The following is a 16,176-nucleotide window of genomic DNA, read 5'->3' as shown; positions in this document are numbered from 1 at the left end:
ATAAAATGCTACTTAATTTGTATATATCTGGCCCAAATTTGACATTAGATTTGAATAAGAGTGCAAAACTCAAACACTAAAGATAACTTTTGGTATCATTAATTATTTTATGTATTCTTATTGCTCTCTGCATATGTAAATATGTATTTGCCATGTTAAAATATATATATATATATATATGTATATATTGATTGCAGTACTTGAGGATATTATAGATATTACCAGTTTTTCATTTCCATTTTAGATACTAATAATTGCAACCATTGTAATTAATTTTCAATTTTATTTTCATTATGATAGGTAAAGTTAAATATATTGGGTCGCAGAAATATGCATTTAGAAGTTATGTATAGGGGGAGGAGCGAGGGAAGAAAATGGTGAGGTGTTGAAAAGTAGCAGGAAAGGTTGAAGAACAAATATGGGTTACAAGGATGGGCAAAGAAGGGAGAGAAGAAGAAAGGGGATTGCAGGAATATGACAGAAATGACAAAAAAAAAAATAGAGAGGATAGTACCATGATAGAAGATATGAAAGTCGTAGAAGGCATCTGATGACTAACTGGCGAAATAAAAGAAGAGAGAAATGATAGATTTTTAATAATTTTGAAAACTCTAAAAACACATATTACGGAAATTTTTTTTTAAAAATATACGTTAAAATTTATGAAAAATGCTAAGTTAAATGCAGTCAATAATTTTAGGGGCACAAGATAGGAGAAATTTTTTTTTTCTAAAAATGGAAGAAAATAAATTGGTTATAATTTATTTTTTTATATTATAAGTTTTGATATATGAGTATAACATAATATGTTTTGTCGGATATTGGTAAATTGACTTTTTTTTAGAAAACTCTTCTCACCTTACCACCCAACCTAACCCTCTCATTAAATGCGTTAACAATTCTTTTATCATGTAAATCATTATATATTAATTTTTTTCCCAAGATATTAAGCATATACTTCTTTAAAATTTTTAGTCTATATATATTTATTATTTTGTACCACAATATATAAAATATTATTTTGATTTGAAATATAACCCGTGCATAGCACGGGTCAAAAATACTAGTTAAAAAAATTTTGGACTACTTTTTAGAATATTTTTAAAAATTTTTATAGTATATAAAAAATTAATTTTTAAAAAACTGATGAATCCAAACAGTTCTTTTATTCTTAGGTTTTTCTAATAAGTGTTCACGAACACTTTGTTAGCATATCTAAATAATATTTAATCTATTGTATGAATAAAGAAGACACTTGTAATTATTAACTTCTCTTGCATTTATATGCCTTTTTTCAATTGATCTCCATTTTTCTAAAAAAAATTTAACACGTAAACGCATCGGTACTTATCCACAAAAGAATTAAACGAGTCCATGCACACTTTTGTGGCACAAAAATGTTTCGGTGTTATCTTACCTGCAAAATTCCAATATCTAACCGCAGAGTCAAGAGGTAGACATGAGGAGGCATACCCACCAAGTTGTTCTTAATATTTGCTCTTAGAACATAGAGTTGAAAAAACCATCGACGAACAAAAGCTTCCCGCAGCATCTGCAAATATGGCGGCACTGAATTGTATAGACCTCTCCAGTTCCGACATACAAAAATCTGTCTCTCTCCTCAGACAGGCAGGCACTCCACTCCTCCTTTTCTTTTTATTCCACCACCACCCCCCCCCCCCCCCCCCCAAAACACCTGCTATCGTTCGATTTAAGTTTATTTTTGTGCATTCTTTGGTCTATCTGTGGGGTAAATTTACAGTTTTTTCCGATGATGAGTAATTTATTTTGAAGGTTGAAGAACTAAAGGAGTGAATATATCAGTAGAAAGTGGGACTAATACTTCTTAGCAAGTAATGAATTGTTCAGTTGTTAAGTTAGTATATAGTATTTCCATGCAACGATGCAATAGATACAGTAAGTAACGTAACGTAACTCTGCGTCTCAATTCTATGATCACTTTTATTGATTAGTGCTGCATTAATTTGTTATTGCAGCTATACATGGATAACCTGTTCTTGCCTGCACAAATACTCTTACAATAATATACACCTTTATCTAAAGCCGTTTCCATTCTCCATATCAGTGCTTTCCAATGATTGGCATCATTCTGGGAGTTGAGTTACTTACTCCTAATGATGTTACCGTTTATTTAGGCTTGCTCGGACTCTGGATTTTTTTATGTAGTCAATCATGGTATCAGCCCAGAATTTATGGATGAGGTCTTTTCTCAAAGCAAAAGGTTCTTTAGTCTACCACTTGATGAAAAGATGAAGCTTCTCAGGAATGAAAAAAACCGTGGTTACACTCCTCTTCTAGATCAGCATCTGGATCCTGTCAACCAGATACATGGTTTGTTTTCTCATACCTATTGCGTTTATCCTAATTTTTATATCCGATGGTTGTTTATACCAGAATATAAGGACAGGTGTAGCCAATGCATTATACAAGTGAATAGTTGGAGTTCATTCTCTCGTCGCTTTAGAGTATTTTCATTTTCAGCTACACTTTCCGGCCTTACATGTTGACTATATCAACTCCTGGTTGTGGCGATATTTAGCATTGCTATCAAATGTCACTTATCAGGCCTCTTTTATGTTGTTTATATGCTCCTTTTCTTTCTGCATCCTCTGTTCTCTTATGTGATGTTTGTGCATGCCACTTACCAGAATGAGCAGCAGAACTAAGTTCGTGTTTTTATTTGAGCTAAGCATTTCTGCGCCCTGATGTTCTTGTAGGAGATTATAAAGAAGGATATTACATTGGTGTGGAAATACCAGAAGATGATCCTCAAGCCAAAAAACCATTTCGTGGACCAAACTTGTGGCCTACAGCAGGTAACTTTGCTACGCAATTACTGTTACATGTTGAACATCAATCTTGCTTCATAAATCTTGCAAATCTTTTGGTTAAAAGTGGAATTTTTTTTTCTGTAAAGATATTTTGCCAGGATGGAGAGAAACTATGGAGAGATACCACCGTGAAGCACTGTAAGTATTGAGATGCCTATCATGTATCAGAAAAACTATCTATTTTTCTTGCATGTGGTTGTACTCATCGGTGCTGCAGAAGTAACTTAATGTCAAGTACTGACCTGAATCATCTTTGCTGTTGTATGAGTAAGCAGCGGATCAATTTAGTTAATCATATTGATTAATCATCTTTGGGTGCAAGGGTATATTTTTTTCTTAACCAATTTGCATTTCCATCACCTTAACAACATTTGATGTGTTAAATTCTGATGAAATTGGTGGTTGGGCCACTTAGATTGTAAATTGCTGGCCATCCGGTTAAATTACTTAATTCGATGTCACTGATGCATAAGATGTTATATCTCTGCTCCCATGCGGTTGTATATTTACAAAATCAGATAAATCATTATTTCTTTTAGCGGAACAGTCATTATTGATGAATATGTGTCATCAAATCGTGTTGAGTAAGTCCAAATACATAGATTTTGTATTCGCTCTCATTTCTAATACATTAATTGATTAGACTTAGACACAATTTTTTGAGTCGCCTATGATGTCTTTAATCGCTTGCTTGAATCCACACATTCACTGTTAATTCTTCCTAGTTTGAAGAATGGAATTCTGTGTTTAATTATCAGGTAATTAAACAATGATCACCACATTTCTCAAGCGAGAACCTATCATTTTGTTCATCATTTGACCATTGAAATATTGGTGCTTTTCATTTTGGAAAGGCTTATCTTGTTCCAAGGTACAATACTAGTCAATGATGTTGAAATGAAACTGAAGTCGTTGTCTGGTTCTGCATCTTTTCTTTTGCCAAATTTGAAAGGTTCTTGATTATCATCTTGTGATGTACTTTCAGCAGTTCTTTCCAAATGTTCCTACATTTAGCTCTACATCTTGCAGACTGCTTTTACAGCTTGTTTGATACTGACATCCTCTCTATCTTTATTCTTGCATTCAGTGAGGTTGCAAGGGCAGTTGCTAGAATTATAGCCCTAGCACTTGACCTGGATGGAAACTTTTTTGATCAATCAGAAATGCTAGGCGATCCTATTGCAATTTTGCGGCTGCTACATTATGAAGGTCAGGTTGTGGACAGTTTCCTAAAAGAAGGCTGTATTTATAAGCTGACATGAGCTTGATTAATTTCAGGTAAAATCTCTGAACCAGAGAGAGGAATATATGGTGCAGGTGCCCACAGTGACTTTGGCTTGCTTACCTTGTTAGCCACAGATGATGTCATTGGTCTTCAGGTATACACAAACGTTGGAATTAGATTGATTAGGAATGATCCCATAATTATTCTTGAGTGGGACCATGAACCTGCTGTTCCATTGCAGATATGCAAGGACAAGCATGTTGAGCCTCAGATTTGGGAATACGTGTCACCAGTAAAAGGGTAAGGCCTTTTTCTCTCAACGATCAGTTTCTCTTGAGTAGAAACGAATTTTCTGTTCCTGATTCCTTGTTTGGTGTGTTTGGACATTTCATCATACATATATTCAAAAAAAATTAAAAAAGGATATTTTGCAGTCACTCCATAGATTAAAAAGTCTTCAGCTCATGAATTAGTATAGGTCATTAACCTAAAGAACTTTCTTATGGTCATGCTCTTGGCATTCTGCCATTCTTATTTTTATTTGAGGACTTCTTGTTAAATTATTGTTGCAGCATAACTGTTATAGATTAGTCCCAATGATAAGTATCATGCTGCATTCTATGATGGCTGCAAATAAATAGTTGATGCACGATATGCAGAGCATTTATTGTGAATCTTGGAGATTTACTGGAGCGCTGGAGCAATTGTTCTTTCAGGTAATTATGAGTTTCTACTAAGCACAGTAATCCTTTTTTCCCCCTCCTGAAAAAATGAGAATGGATCTTGAGCTATTGCAACTGCATTTTTCTTATCTGTGTTTTAACACAAATTATGCCAATAATTGAATGTCAAACACAGACAAGGAGTTCCCATATTTTACCAGTCTTTTCTAGAAGCATTCAGTTTTTAATTAGACAGCTGTTTCAGTCAAGGAGCTCTCATGTTCTAGCACACATTGAACCTCATTATCTTTATGGTGGTTTCGGTGTAAGAAAAACAATCACTGATGTCTGAAGTTACAAACTCTTCGTAAAAGCAGTCATCCATATTCACTGGTTGGGTTATGAAGTTTGATAATTCAGGAAACCTGAAAATTTATAGTTGAGGGCCTGGAATTTATGGTTTCATGGAGATAAAATAATTGAATATCCAATTTACTGAACTTTCATCTCCGTGATGTTGAAATTGTTCTGTTGTGGGGATCATTTTCAGGTCAACAATACATCGAGTCTTGGTTAGCAGTCAAGAAAGATATTCTGTAAGGCTTTCTGAACCTCCTTATGTTCTGCAACAGCAATGTTTTGTTGGAATGAGATCCTCATCTTAAACAGTGTCTGCGTCAAATACATTAGCACAAGGAAAGTTTCAAACGTAGTTCTAAATAGTTAAATCTTTCTCAAGCCATAGCTTTACAGATACAGTGGACATTACAAGCTCAGCTGATTTCTCCATGAGAAATTTAGTTCTGTAAGCAGCGATCAGTGCCTTGCTAATTTCTTCTCTCTGTGATGGTGGGCAGATTGCTTTCTTCGTGTTTCCGAGTTTCAATTGTGTTGTCAAATGCCTGCCAGCCTGCCACTCAGAGGATAATCCTCCGAAGTATGTATTGCATTTTGATAGATGATATGGGATTTTGTAGGTCATTATTATCTTCTTTTAGTTGTTTTGGCCAGAAGAGATCTGCGATTGGTTGCAATGTTCACGTACGTAAAAAGTTTGGTCGTTAATTCTTAATTACAAGTTTTGTCTTTTTTCCGTCAAAATTCGCTCTTGGAATCGGTAATAGTAGATGCCAAGCTGTTTAGTTAGTAAATTTAGTTTGACCTCTAACATCCCACCCATGGTGGATCAGCAGAAAACTTTTGTATGCTTTGGCCAGATGTAATGGTCTTATTGTGTCATTGATTTATTGTATCTGTATTCAGGTTCCCACCCGTCACATGTGGAGCTTACTTGATGCAGAGATATGAAGATACGTATGTTGATCGGAGCTCCTAGGATAGTTCGACCCTTGATTGCCAAGGCATCAGTTGTTTCATGTAACGGATGGTGGATAAACATTCTATCAGTTGGTTTCCACTTTTTAACTCTTTTTTTTTTTTTTTTTTTTTGCGGGTGGCAGGCTCCTTTTTTTTCTCTTTTTTTTTGTGGTAAAAGTAGAAGTTTATTTTAGAAAGTATCTAAGTGTATTTATTGACATAATAAGTTAAATATAATCTATATCTATATGTATTGCAGAAGGGATTTTTGGCAGAAATCCTTTTAATGATCTTTAAACTTCTCATTCTTTTTTCTAAATTTTTGTATTTATTTTAATACATAAAAAGTAGTGGATTATAACCAACCCCGTCACAAATCAAATTTAAAATTTAAAACATTTCAACTATCTATTTCATAAATCGTTTATAGTTTATTATTTATACTTTAAATTTTTTTTACTTTTTAATTAAAAACAAATGCTTATTCGTATGCTATTTTAATATAATGTTACATTTTATAATTAAAAAATATTTGTCATCACATTAACCCTATAACCACCCCTATAAATGAGTTTTGCTAATTACAATTATGTTTCAAAAAAATTACAATCGTGCAACTAAATATAAAGTTGAGGGGGTAAAATGCAGCTAAATGTAAAGTTAAGGGAGTTTACTATATTTAACTCTAAAAAAAATCCCAAGGAACAAGTAGTGGATTATAGATTTTTGTCTAGATTTTTGTATTTATTTTAATACATAAAAAGTAGTGGATTATAACCAACCCTATCACCAGTCAATTTTAAAATTTAAAACTTTTTCATAATCTACTTCATAAACCGTTTATAGTTTGTTGTTTATACTTTAAATTCTTTTTACTCCTTAATTAAAGACAAATACTCATTCACATGCTATTTTAATACAATTTTAATTCGGAAGCATACAACATGATCAAGAAACAGCAGAACCAATTAGGACTAGATTTTGACCGAAAAAAAATTAGACCTAGATGCCACTGGCACGTTACCGTAACTTGCGATGTCAATTAGAACTATTTAGCGTTTTGTTCTTTTGCAAGGAGTTAGGACATTGTAAAGTTTATTTAGGCAAACTTTGCCTCATCGGTGATTTGAATATCAAGTTATTGAATATACTATAAATCCTATAATATCAGTCTACTACAAAAAAATAATTATTTTACTAGCATGTGTTATTTGCGTACAAAATTTCAGAGGTAAATCAAATATTTTTACTTATACTCTATATAATTTGAATAGTTTTTTAGCGAATATAACCATACTATGCAAGACCATCACTTTGTACAATTGAACCTAACAAATTATACATCACTTACAATTTAGATTTTGCTCGATACATGCGTAGTTGGTGAGTTCCATAGTAACACTACATCAAACTTCTAATGTTGTTTCATACTCTTATTAACATGTATTTCAAAAAATTGTAGGTTTGAAAATGATACATGTGCTCAAAAGTTAGTTACGTGGTTGAGGTCAAACAATTTTATAACATCACAAGCATTAGCAAATTCAAAAAGAATATGGATATCCGAATATACAATCATGCATACGGTATTCACACTAGTTTTATAGTATTCATGAGTACATTCAAACTAGTGTGAATACCCGTGAATACCATAAAACTAGTGTGAATACTATATGCATGATTATATATTCAGATATCCATATTTTCTTTGAATTTGCTATCAACAATGTTTGTGATGTTGTAAAATTGCTTGACTTTAACCACGTAACTAACTTTTGAGCACATGTATCATTTTTAAATCTATAATTTTTTGAAATATGCCGCGCCCCACTTTTTGATGGTGTGAAAGTAGTGTGTGGGATATGTATGTGAACGTGTGTGAAAATGAAAATAAAAGGCCGTGGCATTGTGATATGCGACGGTTTGGCCAATCAAAGTTCAAAAAGGATTTTTGAATGGAAAATGGAGTCGCCACTTGGTATAGAGTTAGGGTGTATCAAGTCACCCAAAAATGAATTTTTTGGAAAGAAAAGCAAACAAACCCTTTTGAAAAAACTTTTAGGTCTACGTAACCAAATAAAGGGATCGGGGGTCACATTTGATAAGAGAGAAGGCAAAGGCAAAGTCTAAGGCACTCCCTTACCCTAGCCAAAGCTAGTTGCGTTACTTAGCCCTTTTTTTCCTAATTCTTCTACCCTAAGTATGCGTTGCATGTTGGATGTGACTAATGGATATGACAAAAATGCAATCCTAAATCTAAAATGTCTCTTATGAGATTTTTTGGTCCCAATCACATGAGTTGTGATGGCCAATAAGGGAAACTCTCATAGAGGTCACGTGTAATGCAAATGAAGACCCAAATATGAGTGCAAATGTGAAAATGTAAGAGGAATGTAAAATAAAATAAAATAAAAATACAAATGTAAGTGCATGTGTGCAAATGTAAGAAAAGTGCATGTGTGTCAATTGAGCAGATGAAGGTGTGTGTGTGCAAGTGGATCAAAATATGGTATAATGGTAGTAAATGCATCTAAGTACAATTGGATGCAATTTGTGAGGTAGGAAATAAATAAGTGATAGGAAAAGAAGAGAAATGTGTGACATGGCATGTGGAGTGAGAAAAATATAAGTAGATGAAAAAATGATATGGTAAAATTGAGGTGCATGAACCTAGAGGAATGCATCAAGTCGGGTACGGGAATGACTCCTAACTTCACAATTTTAATTTTTCCTTTGATTAGAAGGAAGAACTAGCGTGCTAAGGCTATTTTGTAGCCACACTCGCTCGTTTTCGTTACCTAAAGGGGACTTTCAAGCAAATGTATCCCATAACTAGTATGAGAATGCAAAAACCTAAAATGAAGGGGAAAGGATCGGAGGAGCATGCCAAATGCTAGAAAACTAAGAAAAATGTATGAAATGTAGTGAAACATGCAAGTATGTGCTAACGAGAGGGGATGGCCTCTTGGGTCTAGCATTGGACTAGCCCATTTCTAAAATTCTCTCACAAGCATTGGACTTGCGAGAGCTCGGGGAGAAAGACCATGGCCAGCGTTGGACTAGTCACGGTGACGCATTCATCCATTGCATTTATCTATGACTATAAAAAGCAAGTAGACATGCCAATCACCTATAAACACGTAGCACATAACACTTAGCATGCTCGACTAAATGCAAGAACCTAATAAAGCAAATTAACACGTAGCAACAAAAGCAAACAATCAAGCTAATGAACCTATTACATTGGCTAACTAAAACAAATGGGGAAGGGAAAAAGTGAATAAAATGCTCTCCAAGCCCTATCTATTACAAGTCAAGAGGTGTACACATACCCCATAAATAAAAGAATGACTTAATAAAAGCAAAAGTAAATGGAATGAATCAAGGAAAAGCAAGGAAAACAAGCAAAGTGGACATGCAATTCTCATTTAGCACGTTGAATCACATAGGGGAGAGACAAAAAAGATAAAAGAAGTTATACCTCCCTTGCAATGGTGATCAAATGAAAGAAAAATGGCTTCAAAACAATAAAAAGGTCAAGATACCACTTTAATTGAGAAAAATTAAAAGAAATGCGCAAATACAAAGCTCACTTGATTGTAAAGCCCCTAAAGTCATGATTTAAGTGCAATTGAAACAAAGCATAGTAGTCAATTGAAGCAAACAAACAATGAAGAGTTGTAAAATTAGGGCTGCCAAGGACCAAATTGAGGAAATCATTCAATTGGTTGGGTCATAGTGGAACAAACCAAAAACCAAGGGGTTGAAATACAATTTTCCAAGGGAATCTCATGCATGCAAGCTACGAAGAACTCATTTTCTTCAGCCGAAAAGCATTCTGCAATTTTTTTTTCAGCCACGGCTTTTCTTTCCATTTCATCATGCAGACCAGATTTTGATTCAAATACACGGTTTTGATAAGATATTTTTTAACCCAACATCACAACCTTAAGCTAAGCAATAGACTACACAATGATCACAATCCAAATGACCAGAAAACTTGGAAATATATCATACCAAAATTCTGAAAAATACATGCAGAAATGGTTCGGCAGCCTGCTTGTTTGTTTTTCAGCAAGGTGTTCAAACATGATCCAAACATGCAAACATGCAAACTCAACACCAAACCTTCCATTGCTTCCCTTCAACACCAGATTAAGCATGCAACTTAAGTGTAAAAACTTGATGAACAGCCACGAAAAAGAAAAACAGCACAGAAAATGCAGCAGCTTTTTTTTTTTGCTTTGCTACGGATTTTTGTAGCTTCAGGCTCGCGTGGATTAAATGCCGAAAACATTGTGTTAGACCCATCATTTATCTACCAAACTCACGCATATCTTCAAACATCCGCCTATCACTGATCAAACATGGCTGTCTCCCCCCCAACGTACCCCAACCGAGATGGTCCAGGTCTAAGAAAGCAAGAACAATACATAATTAGCAGCGAAGAAACTCAGACGAAACATATGCTCATACCATTTCAACCAACCGAAACATGTTTACACAAATGATTCGAGCACATCCCCATTCATTTAATCCCGAAATGCATAGACTTGAAACAAAGGGAGAGGGAAAGATCTAACAAAGCTTTCGAACTCAAAATTGCAGCAAAACAATCTGGAAAAGCATGCTAACTCTGACTCAGATTTCCAGAAAATAAAGCAACCAAAACCTAAACTAAGAGGCCTGATTAAGCTATCAACTCTGATAGAAATAGGAAACAGATCCTTGGACAAAGAATGGACGGAAGGGAAGATGGAGGGAAGCAACAGGGAAAAGATCGAAGATTACCTCTTCACCACCTTCGGACTTGAATCTGCAGCAGGCCTCGGCAAGAGATTGAAGAGGCCCCACCAGAGATTGAAAAAGATGAATTTTTTGCAGACTTTTGGTGAAGAAAGCGCGGGCTTGAGATTCTGGCCCCTTACTTCTTTCACAGCCGAACCCCTTTTGCTTCGTTTCTTTTTGGTTTCTTCTCCAGCCCTCTTAATCAGCCCAAAATTCACTCTCGGGTTTCCTTCTTTTTCCCTTTCGGTGGTTTTCTCTCCGCTACCCTGAAGCCTTTCTCTCGATTTCTCTCACCCTCCTCTCAGTCCCTTCACCAGATTTCCCCCGCCGTCCTTAGCCTCCCTGGTTTCCGTTTCCTCTATCCTCTCAAACTCTCAACCGCCACCCTGCTTAGCTCTCTCTCAGTTGCTCCCCCCAGTTCCCTCTCAGTCGTAGCTCTCTCTTTCACTCTTTCTCATCCCTTGTTTCTTTTTTCTTAGTCGTCTGCTATTTCCTCTCTTCTGAGTTTTTTTTTTTGCCGTTCCCAAAAAACCTCTTCCAGTTCTCGGCTGTTTCTTTCCTTTTATATGAGGGAACCACAACCCTAAACCCTCAGTCATCTTTTCTAAAATTGCAGCCAAAGGGCTGCCCGAGTCCTTCCTTGCAAGCTGCGAAAATACGCAGCTTGAATGCCGCGGATTTTTTTTTTTTTCAAATAAGCCAAACAATTAAAAAAAACAAATTAAGTAAAATTGACTAAAATAGAAAAATAAAACAAAAATGCTAATCTTAGTAATAATTTTTTTTGATTGATGATTTTCTCTCTTTTTTTTTCTTTTTTTAATTAAATTAGTGGATAAAATAAATGCTCATAAACTAATTAAAATACAATAAGAGACACGAAACAGGAAACAACCAAAATAAACCTAAAAATTGAAACAAATAAATCTAATATTAAACTAATAAAATAAATAAAATTCGAAACCAAAAATTTGGTGTCTACAAAATACATGTTTGATGTAGTATTACTGATTAAACTCACCAACTGCGCAGGTATCGAGCAAAATCTAAATTGTGATTGATGTACAATTTGCTAGGTCCAATTGTACAAAGTGATAGTCTTGCATAGTATGGTTATATTCGTTAAAAAACTATTCAAATTATATAGAATATAAGTAAAAGTATTTGATTTACCTCTGAAATTTTGTACGCAAATAACACATGCTAGTAAAATAATTATTTTTTGTAACAGACTGATATTATAGGATTTGTAGTATATTCAATAACTTGATACTCAAATCACCGATGACGCAAAATTTGCTTAAATAAGCTTTATAGTGTCCTAACTCCTTACAAAAGAAAAAAACGCTAAATAGTCCTAATTGACATCGCAAGTTACGGCAACGTGCCAGTGGCATCTAGGTCTAATTTTTTTTTAGGTCAAAATCTAGTCCTAATTGGTTCTGCTGTTTCTTGATTATGTTGTATGCTTCCGAATTAAAATTGTATTAAAATAGCATGTGAATGAGCATTTGTCTTTAATTAAGGGGTAAAAAGAATTTAAAGTATAAACAACAAACTATAAACGGTTTATGAAATAAATTATGAGAAAGTTTTAAATTTTAAAATTGACTGGTGATAGGGTTAGTTATATTCCACTACTTTTTATGTATTAAAATAAATACAAAAATCTATTCCGTTCTTGGAATTTTTTTTAGGGTTAAATATAGTAAACTCCCTTAACTTTACATTTATCTGCATTTTACCCCCTCAAGTTTATATTTAGTTGCACATTTGTGATTTTTTTTGAAACATGATTCTAATTTGCAAAGCTCATTTGTAGGGGTGGTTATAGGATTAGCGTGGTGACAAATATTTCTTAATTATAAAAATATAACATTGTATTAAAATAGCATATGAATAAGCATTTGTCTTTAATTAAGGAGTAAAAAGGATTTAAAGTATAAATAACAAACTATAAATGGTTTATGAATTAGATAGTGGGAATGTTTTAAATTTTAAATTTGATTTGTGATAGGGTTGATTATAACCCACTACTTTTTATGTATTAAAATAAATACAAAAATTTAGAAAAAAGAATGAGAAGTTTGAAAATCATTAAGAGGGTCTCTGCTAGAGACCCTTTCTACAATACATATAGATATAGATATAGATACCCTGTGAACAACTAAATACTTCTACAACTATAAAAAAAAAAAATTGCACGAACTAAACAAAAATGACGACTCCGAAGCCTAGGCCAATCAGCCATGTTGTCCTTCCTCCTGGATTTATTTGTCCTAACCCATGTATCTGCATGTTATCCAAAATGCAAGTTTGGAGGAACAAAAAGAAAGCCCTTCCCTTCTCCAAGTACGGACTACAGAATAAATGATAATACCTTTTTCGCCCGGCATTTTCGCTTGTCCCAGAACCATATCAACCGCGTTATGCAAAATGCAAGTTCTACAGTGCCAAAGAAATCCCTTCTCTATTCCCCTGCATTAACTAGAAATTACGTAGTACTTCTGTGCTTTGCACTTCTGGATCTCCTCAACCGGTTGCTCCCGTGCAAAAAAAAAAAAAATCTCCCGCACTCAATAAGGAGCAACAATATTCGATTTGAAGGGCAACCAAACTCTGGAAAATATTTTATTGATCTCACAACAGCAAGGAGAAACATGCTTTTAAATATTAAAAAAAAAAGGGAAAATCGTCCAAAACGTCCCTCACATTTTGTAAAATAACTTTTTTCGTCCCTCACTTTTAAAAGTGTAATTTTATATCCCTTACATATTCACATCGGACAAATTTAGTCCCTAATTAGGTTTCCGATCATTTTTTGGCCGGAATCCATCATGTGCAAGGCACATGATCATTTTTGAAGGGTAAATTATATTTTACATAATCTCATCTATAGTCCTCCAAATTTTATAAAATAAATTTTTTCGTCCCTCACATTTTGTCAAATGATTTTTTTTCATCCCTCACATTTCACAAAATGAATTTTTCATTTCTCACTAATTATATGTGTGAATACATTTTTATAAACACACATATATGTTTATTTGATTTTGTTTAATAATAATAGTATAAACACATGTATGTAATTGGGCTCAACTTGTGGGCTATTTTCTTTTTCTTTTTTGTATGATTATGACTAATATTTACCAATAGAATCTTAATTTGCATATTCTTATTGTATTTTGACCGAAAATAACTTTATTGGCTAACTTGACAATGAATGCAAGATTATTTACTAGCTAATACCAGATGAAATCAAATGATCACGTATAATATATGGTATTCGTATTGTTAAGTGAAATCAAATAGACACATACATATATTTATACTATTCGGATTATTAAGCAAAATCAAATAGACATATACTTGTATTTAAACAAAATGTATTCACACACATTTTTTTTTAGGGTTTCCCTCACATACATAATTAGTGAGGGATGAAAATATTAATTTTTTGAAATGTGAGGGATGGAGAAATTCATTTTGTGAAATGTGAGGGATGAAAAAATCATTTTATAAAATGTGAGGGACGAAAAAATTTGTTTTATAAAATGTGGAGGACTATAGATCAGATTATGTAAAATATAATTTGACAAATTTACCCTTAAAAAATGATCACGTGCAAGGCACGTGATGGATTCCGGCCAAAAAATGATCGAAAACCTAGTTAGGGACTAAATTTGACCGATGTAAATATGTAAGGGACATAAAATTGCACTTTTAAAAGTAAGAGATGAAAAAAGTCATTTTACAAAATGTGAGGGACGTTTTGGACGATTTTCCCTAAAAAAAATTTGGACTACTTTTTAGAATATTTTAAAAAAATTTTATAGTATATAAAATTTTAATTTTTAAAAAACTGATGAATCCAAACAGTTCTTTTATTCTTAGGTTTTTCTAATAAGTGTTCACGAACACTTTGTTAGCATATCTAAATAATATTTAATCTATTATATGAATAAAGAAGACACTTGTAATTATTAACTTCTCTTACATTTATATGCCTTTTTTCAATTGATCTCGGCTCTGTTTGGATTAGCTGTTTTTGGGGTTGTTTTTCAAAAACAGCACTGTAGCATTTTGTTTTTTAAATACAAGTCCGTTTGGATTAGTTGTTTTTGGAGTTGTTTTTCAAAAACTATATGAAAAACTTTTACTATATATGTTTTATGGATTATTTTTAGAGGTATTTTTAAAACATATTTTTTGGTATTTTTATAATTTTTAATTTATATTTTTAATTTTTATATACATTTATGCATTTATACTACATTTATAAATATTTATAAATAAATATATTTATATATTCTCTAAAAAATATATAAATGTATTATATTATATATAATACATAATATAAAAATAGTAATAAATATATAAGTGTATATTATTATAAATGTATAAATTATAAATGAATATTATATAAATGTATAAATTAAAATTTATAATTTATAATTTTTATATTTTTATATAAATATACATTTATGCATTTATAATACATTTATAAATATTTATAAATAAATATATTTAAAAATATATAAATTTATTATATTATATATAATAAATAATATAAATATATTTATAAATATATAAGTGCATATTATTGTAAATGTATAAATTATAAATGAATATTATATATGTATAAATTATAAATTATAAATTTTATATTTTTATATAAATATATATTTATGCATTTATAAATATTTATAAATAAATATATTTATGTTTTTATATAAAAATATATAAATGTATTATATTATATATAATACATAATATAAATATATTTATAAACGTATAAGTCTATATTATTATAAATGTATAAATTATAAATGAATATTATATAAATATATAAATTATAATTTTATTAATATATATTAATATTAAGTATAAATGTATTAATATAATTAATATAAATGTACAAATATATTAATATTATGTAAATATAAAATTAATTTTATGTATGTTAATATAAATGTATAAATGTATTACAAATGTATTATATTATATATAATACATAATATAAATGTATATTATAAATATACATTAATATATATATTATGTATAAATGTACATTTATATAAATGTATAATATATATAATATATAATATATGTTATATTATATATAATTTATATAATATATAATACTCATATAAATATATAAAAATATTTATAATATGTATAAATAAATATATAAATATTTAATATATATAATATACATTAATATTAATTATAAAGATTATAATATTATAAATATGGTGTTTATATAATATTTCAATTTGTAATGTTTATTGTATATTTCATTATATAAATATGCATATAATATATAATATAT

At 31.6% G+C, this 16,176-nt stretch overlaps 1 protein-coding gene across 4 annotated transcripts; it reads left to right on the top strand.

The window, feature by feature from the left end:
* Positions 1-1,393: 1,393 nt before the first annotated feature.
* On the top strand, positions 1,394-6,317 carry LOC113691545 (azadirone synthase LFS-like). Of its 4 annotated transcripts, none has more exons than XR_011815808.1 (11): positions 1,394-1,629; positions 2,157-2,352; positions 2,739-2,837; positions 2,939-2,990; positions 3,940-4,061; positions 4,131-4,231; positions 4,319-4,377; positions 4,737-4,793; positions 5,290-5,335; positions 5,597-5,780; positions 6,003-6,317. XR_011815808.1 is itself a non-coding variant. In XM_027209721.2 (11 exons), exons 1-11 carry the CDS (start codon positions 1,561-1,563, stop codon positions 6,073-6,075), a joined length of 954 nt encoding a protein of 317 aa, XP_027065522.1. In that variant the 5' UTR covers positions 1,396-1,560; the 3' UTR covers positions 6,076-6,317. The 4 variants fall into 4 exon arrangements, 2 of the variants coding, with proteins under 2 accessions (XP_071908825.1, XP_027065522.1); XR_011815809.1 differs by having other exon boundaries at positions 1,395-1,629; positions 5,479-5,676; positions 6,003-6,164; XM_027209721.2 differs by having other exon boundaries at positions 1,396-1,629; positions 5,597-5,676.
* The last annotated feature ends 9,859 nt before the right edge of the window (positions 6,318-16,176 follow it).

The sequence above is a fragment of the Coffea arabica genome, chromosome 6c, assembly GCF_036785885.1.
Source record: "Coffea arabica cultivar ET-39 chromosome 6c, Coffea Arabica ET-39 HiFi, whole genome shotgun sequence".
Taxonomy (NCBI): Eukaryota; Viridiplantae; Streptophyta; class Magnoliopsida; order Gentianales; family Rubiaceae; genus Coffea; species Coffea arabica.
Note: the sequence above shows the minus strand (reverse complement) of the source record. Positions and strands in the feature narration are given on the sequence as shown.

Coding starts and splice junctions, on each gene's coding strand:
- LOC113691545 (XM_027209721.2), top strand. CDS start 1,561: ATGGCGGCACTGAATTGTATAGACCTCTCCAGTTCCGACATACAAAAA. Junction 2,838..2,938: donor AAACTTGTGGCCTACAGCAG/GTAACTTTGCTA, acceptor TTTTCTGTAAAG/ATATTTTGCCAGGATGGAGA. Junction 4,062..4,130: donor GCGGCTGCTACATTATGAAG/GTCAGGTTGTGG, acceptor GATTAATTTCAG/GTAAAATCTCTGAACCAGAG.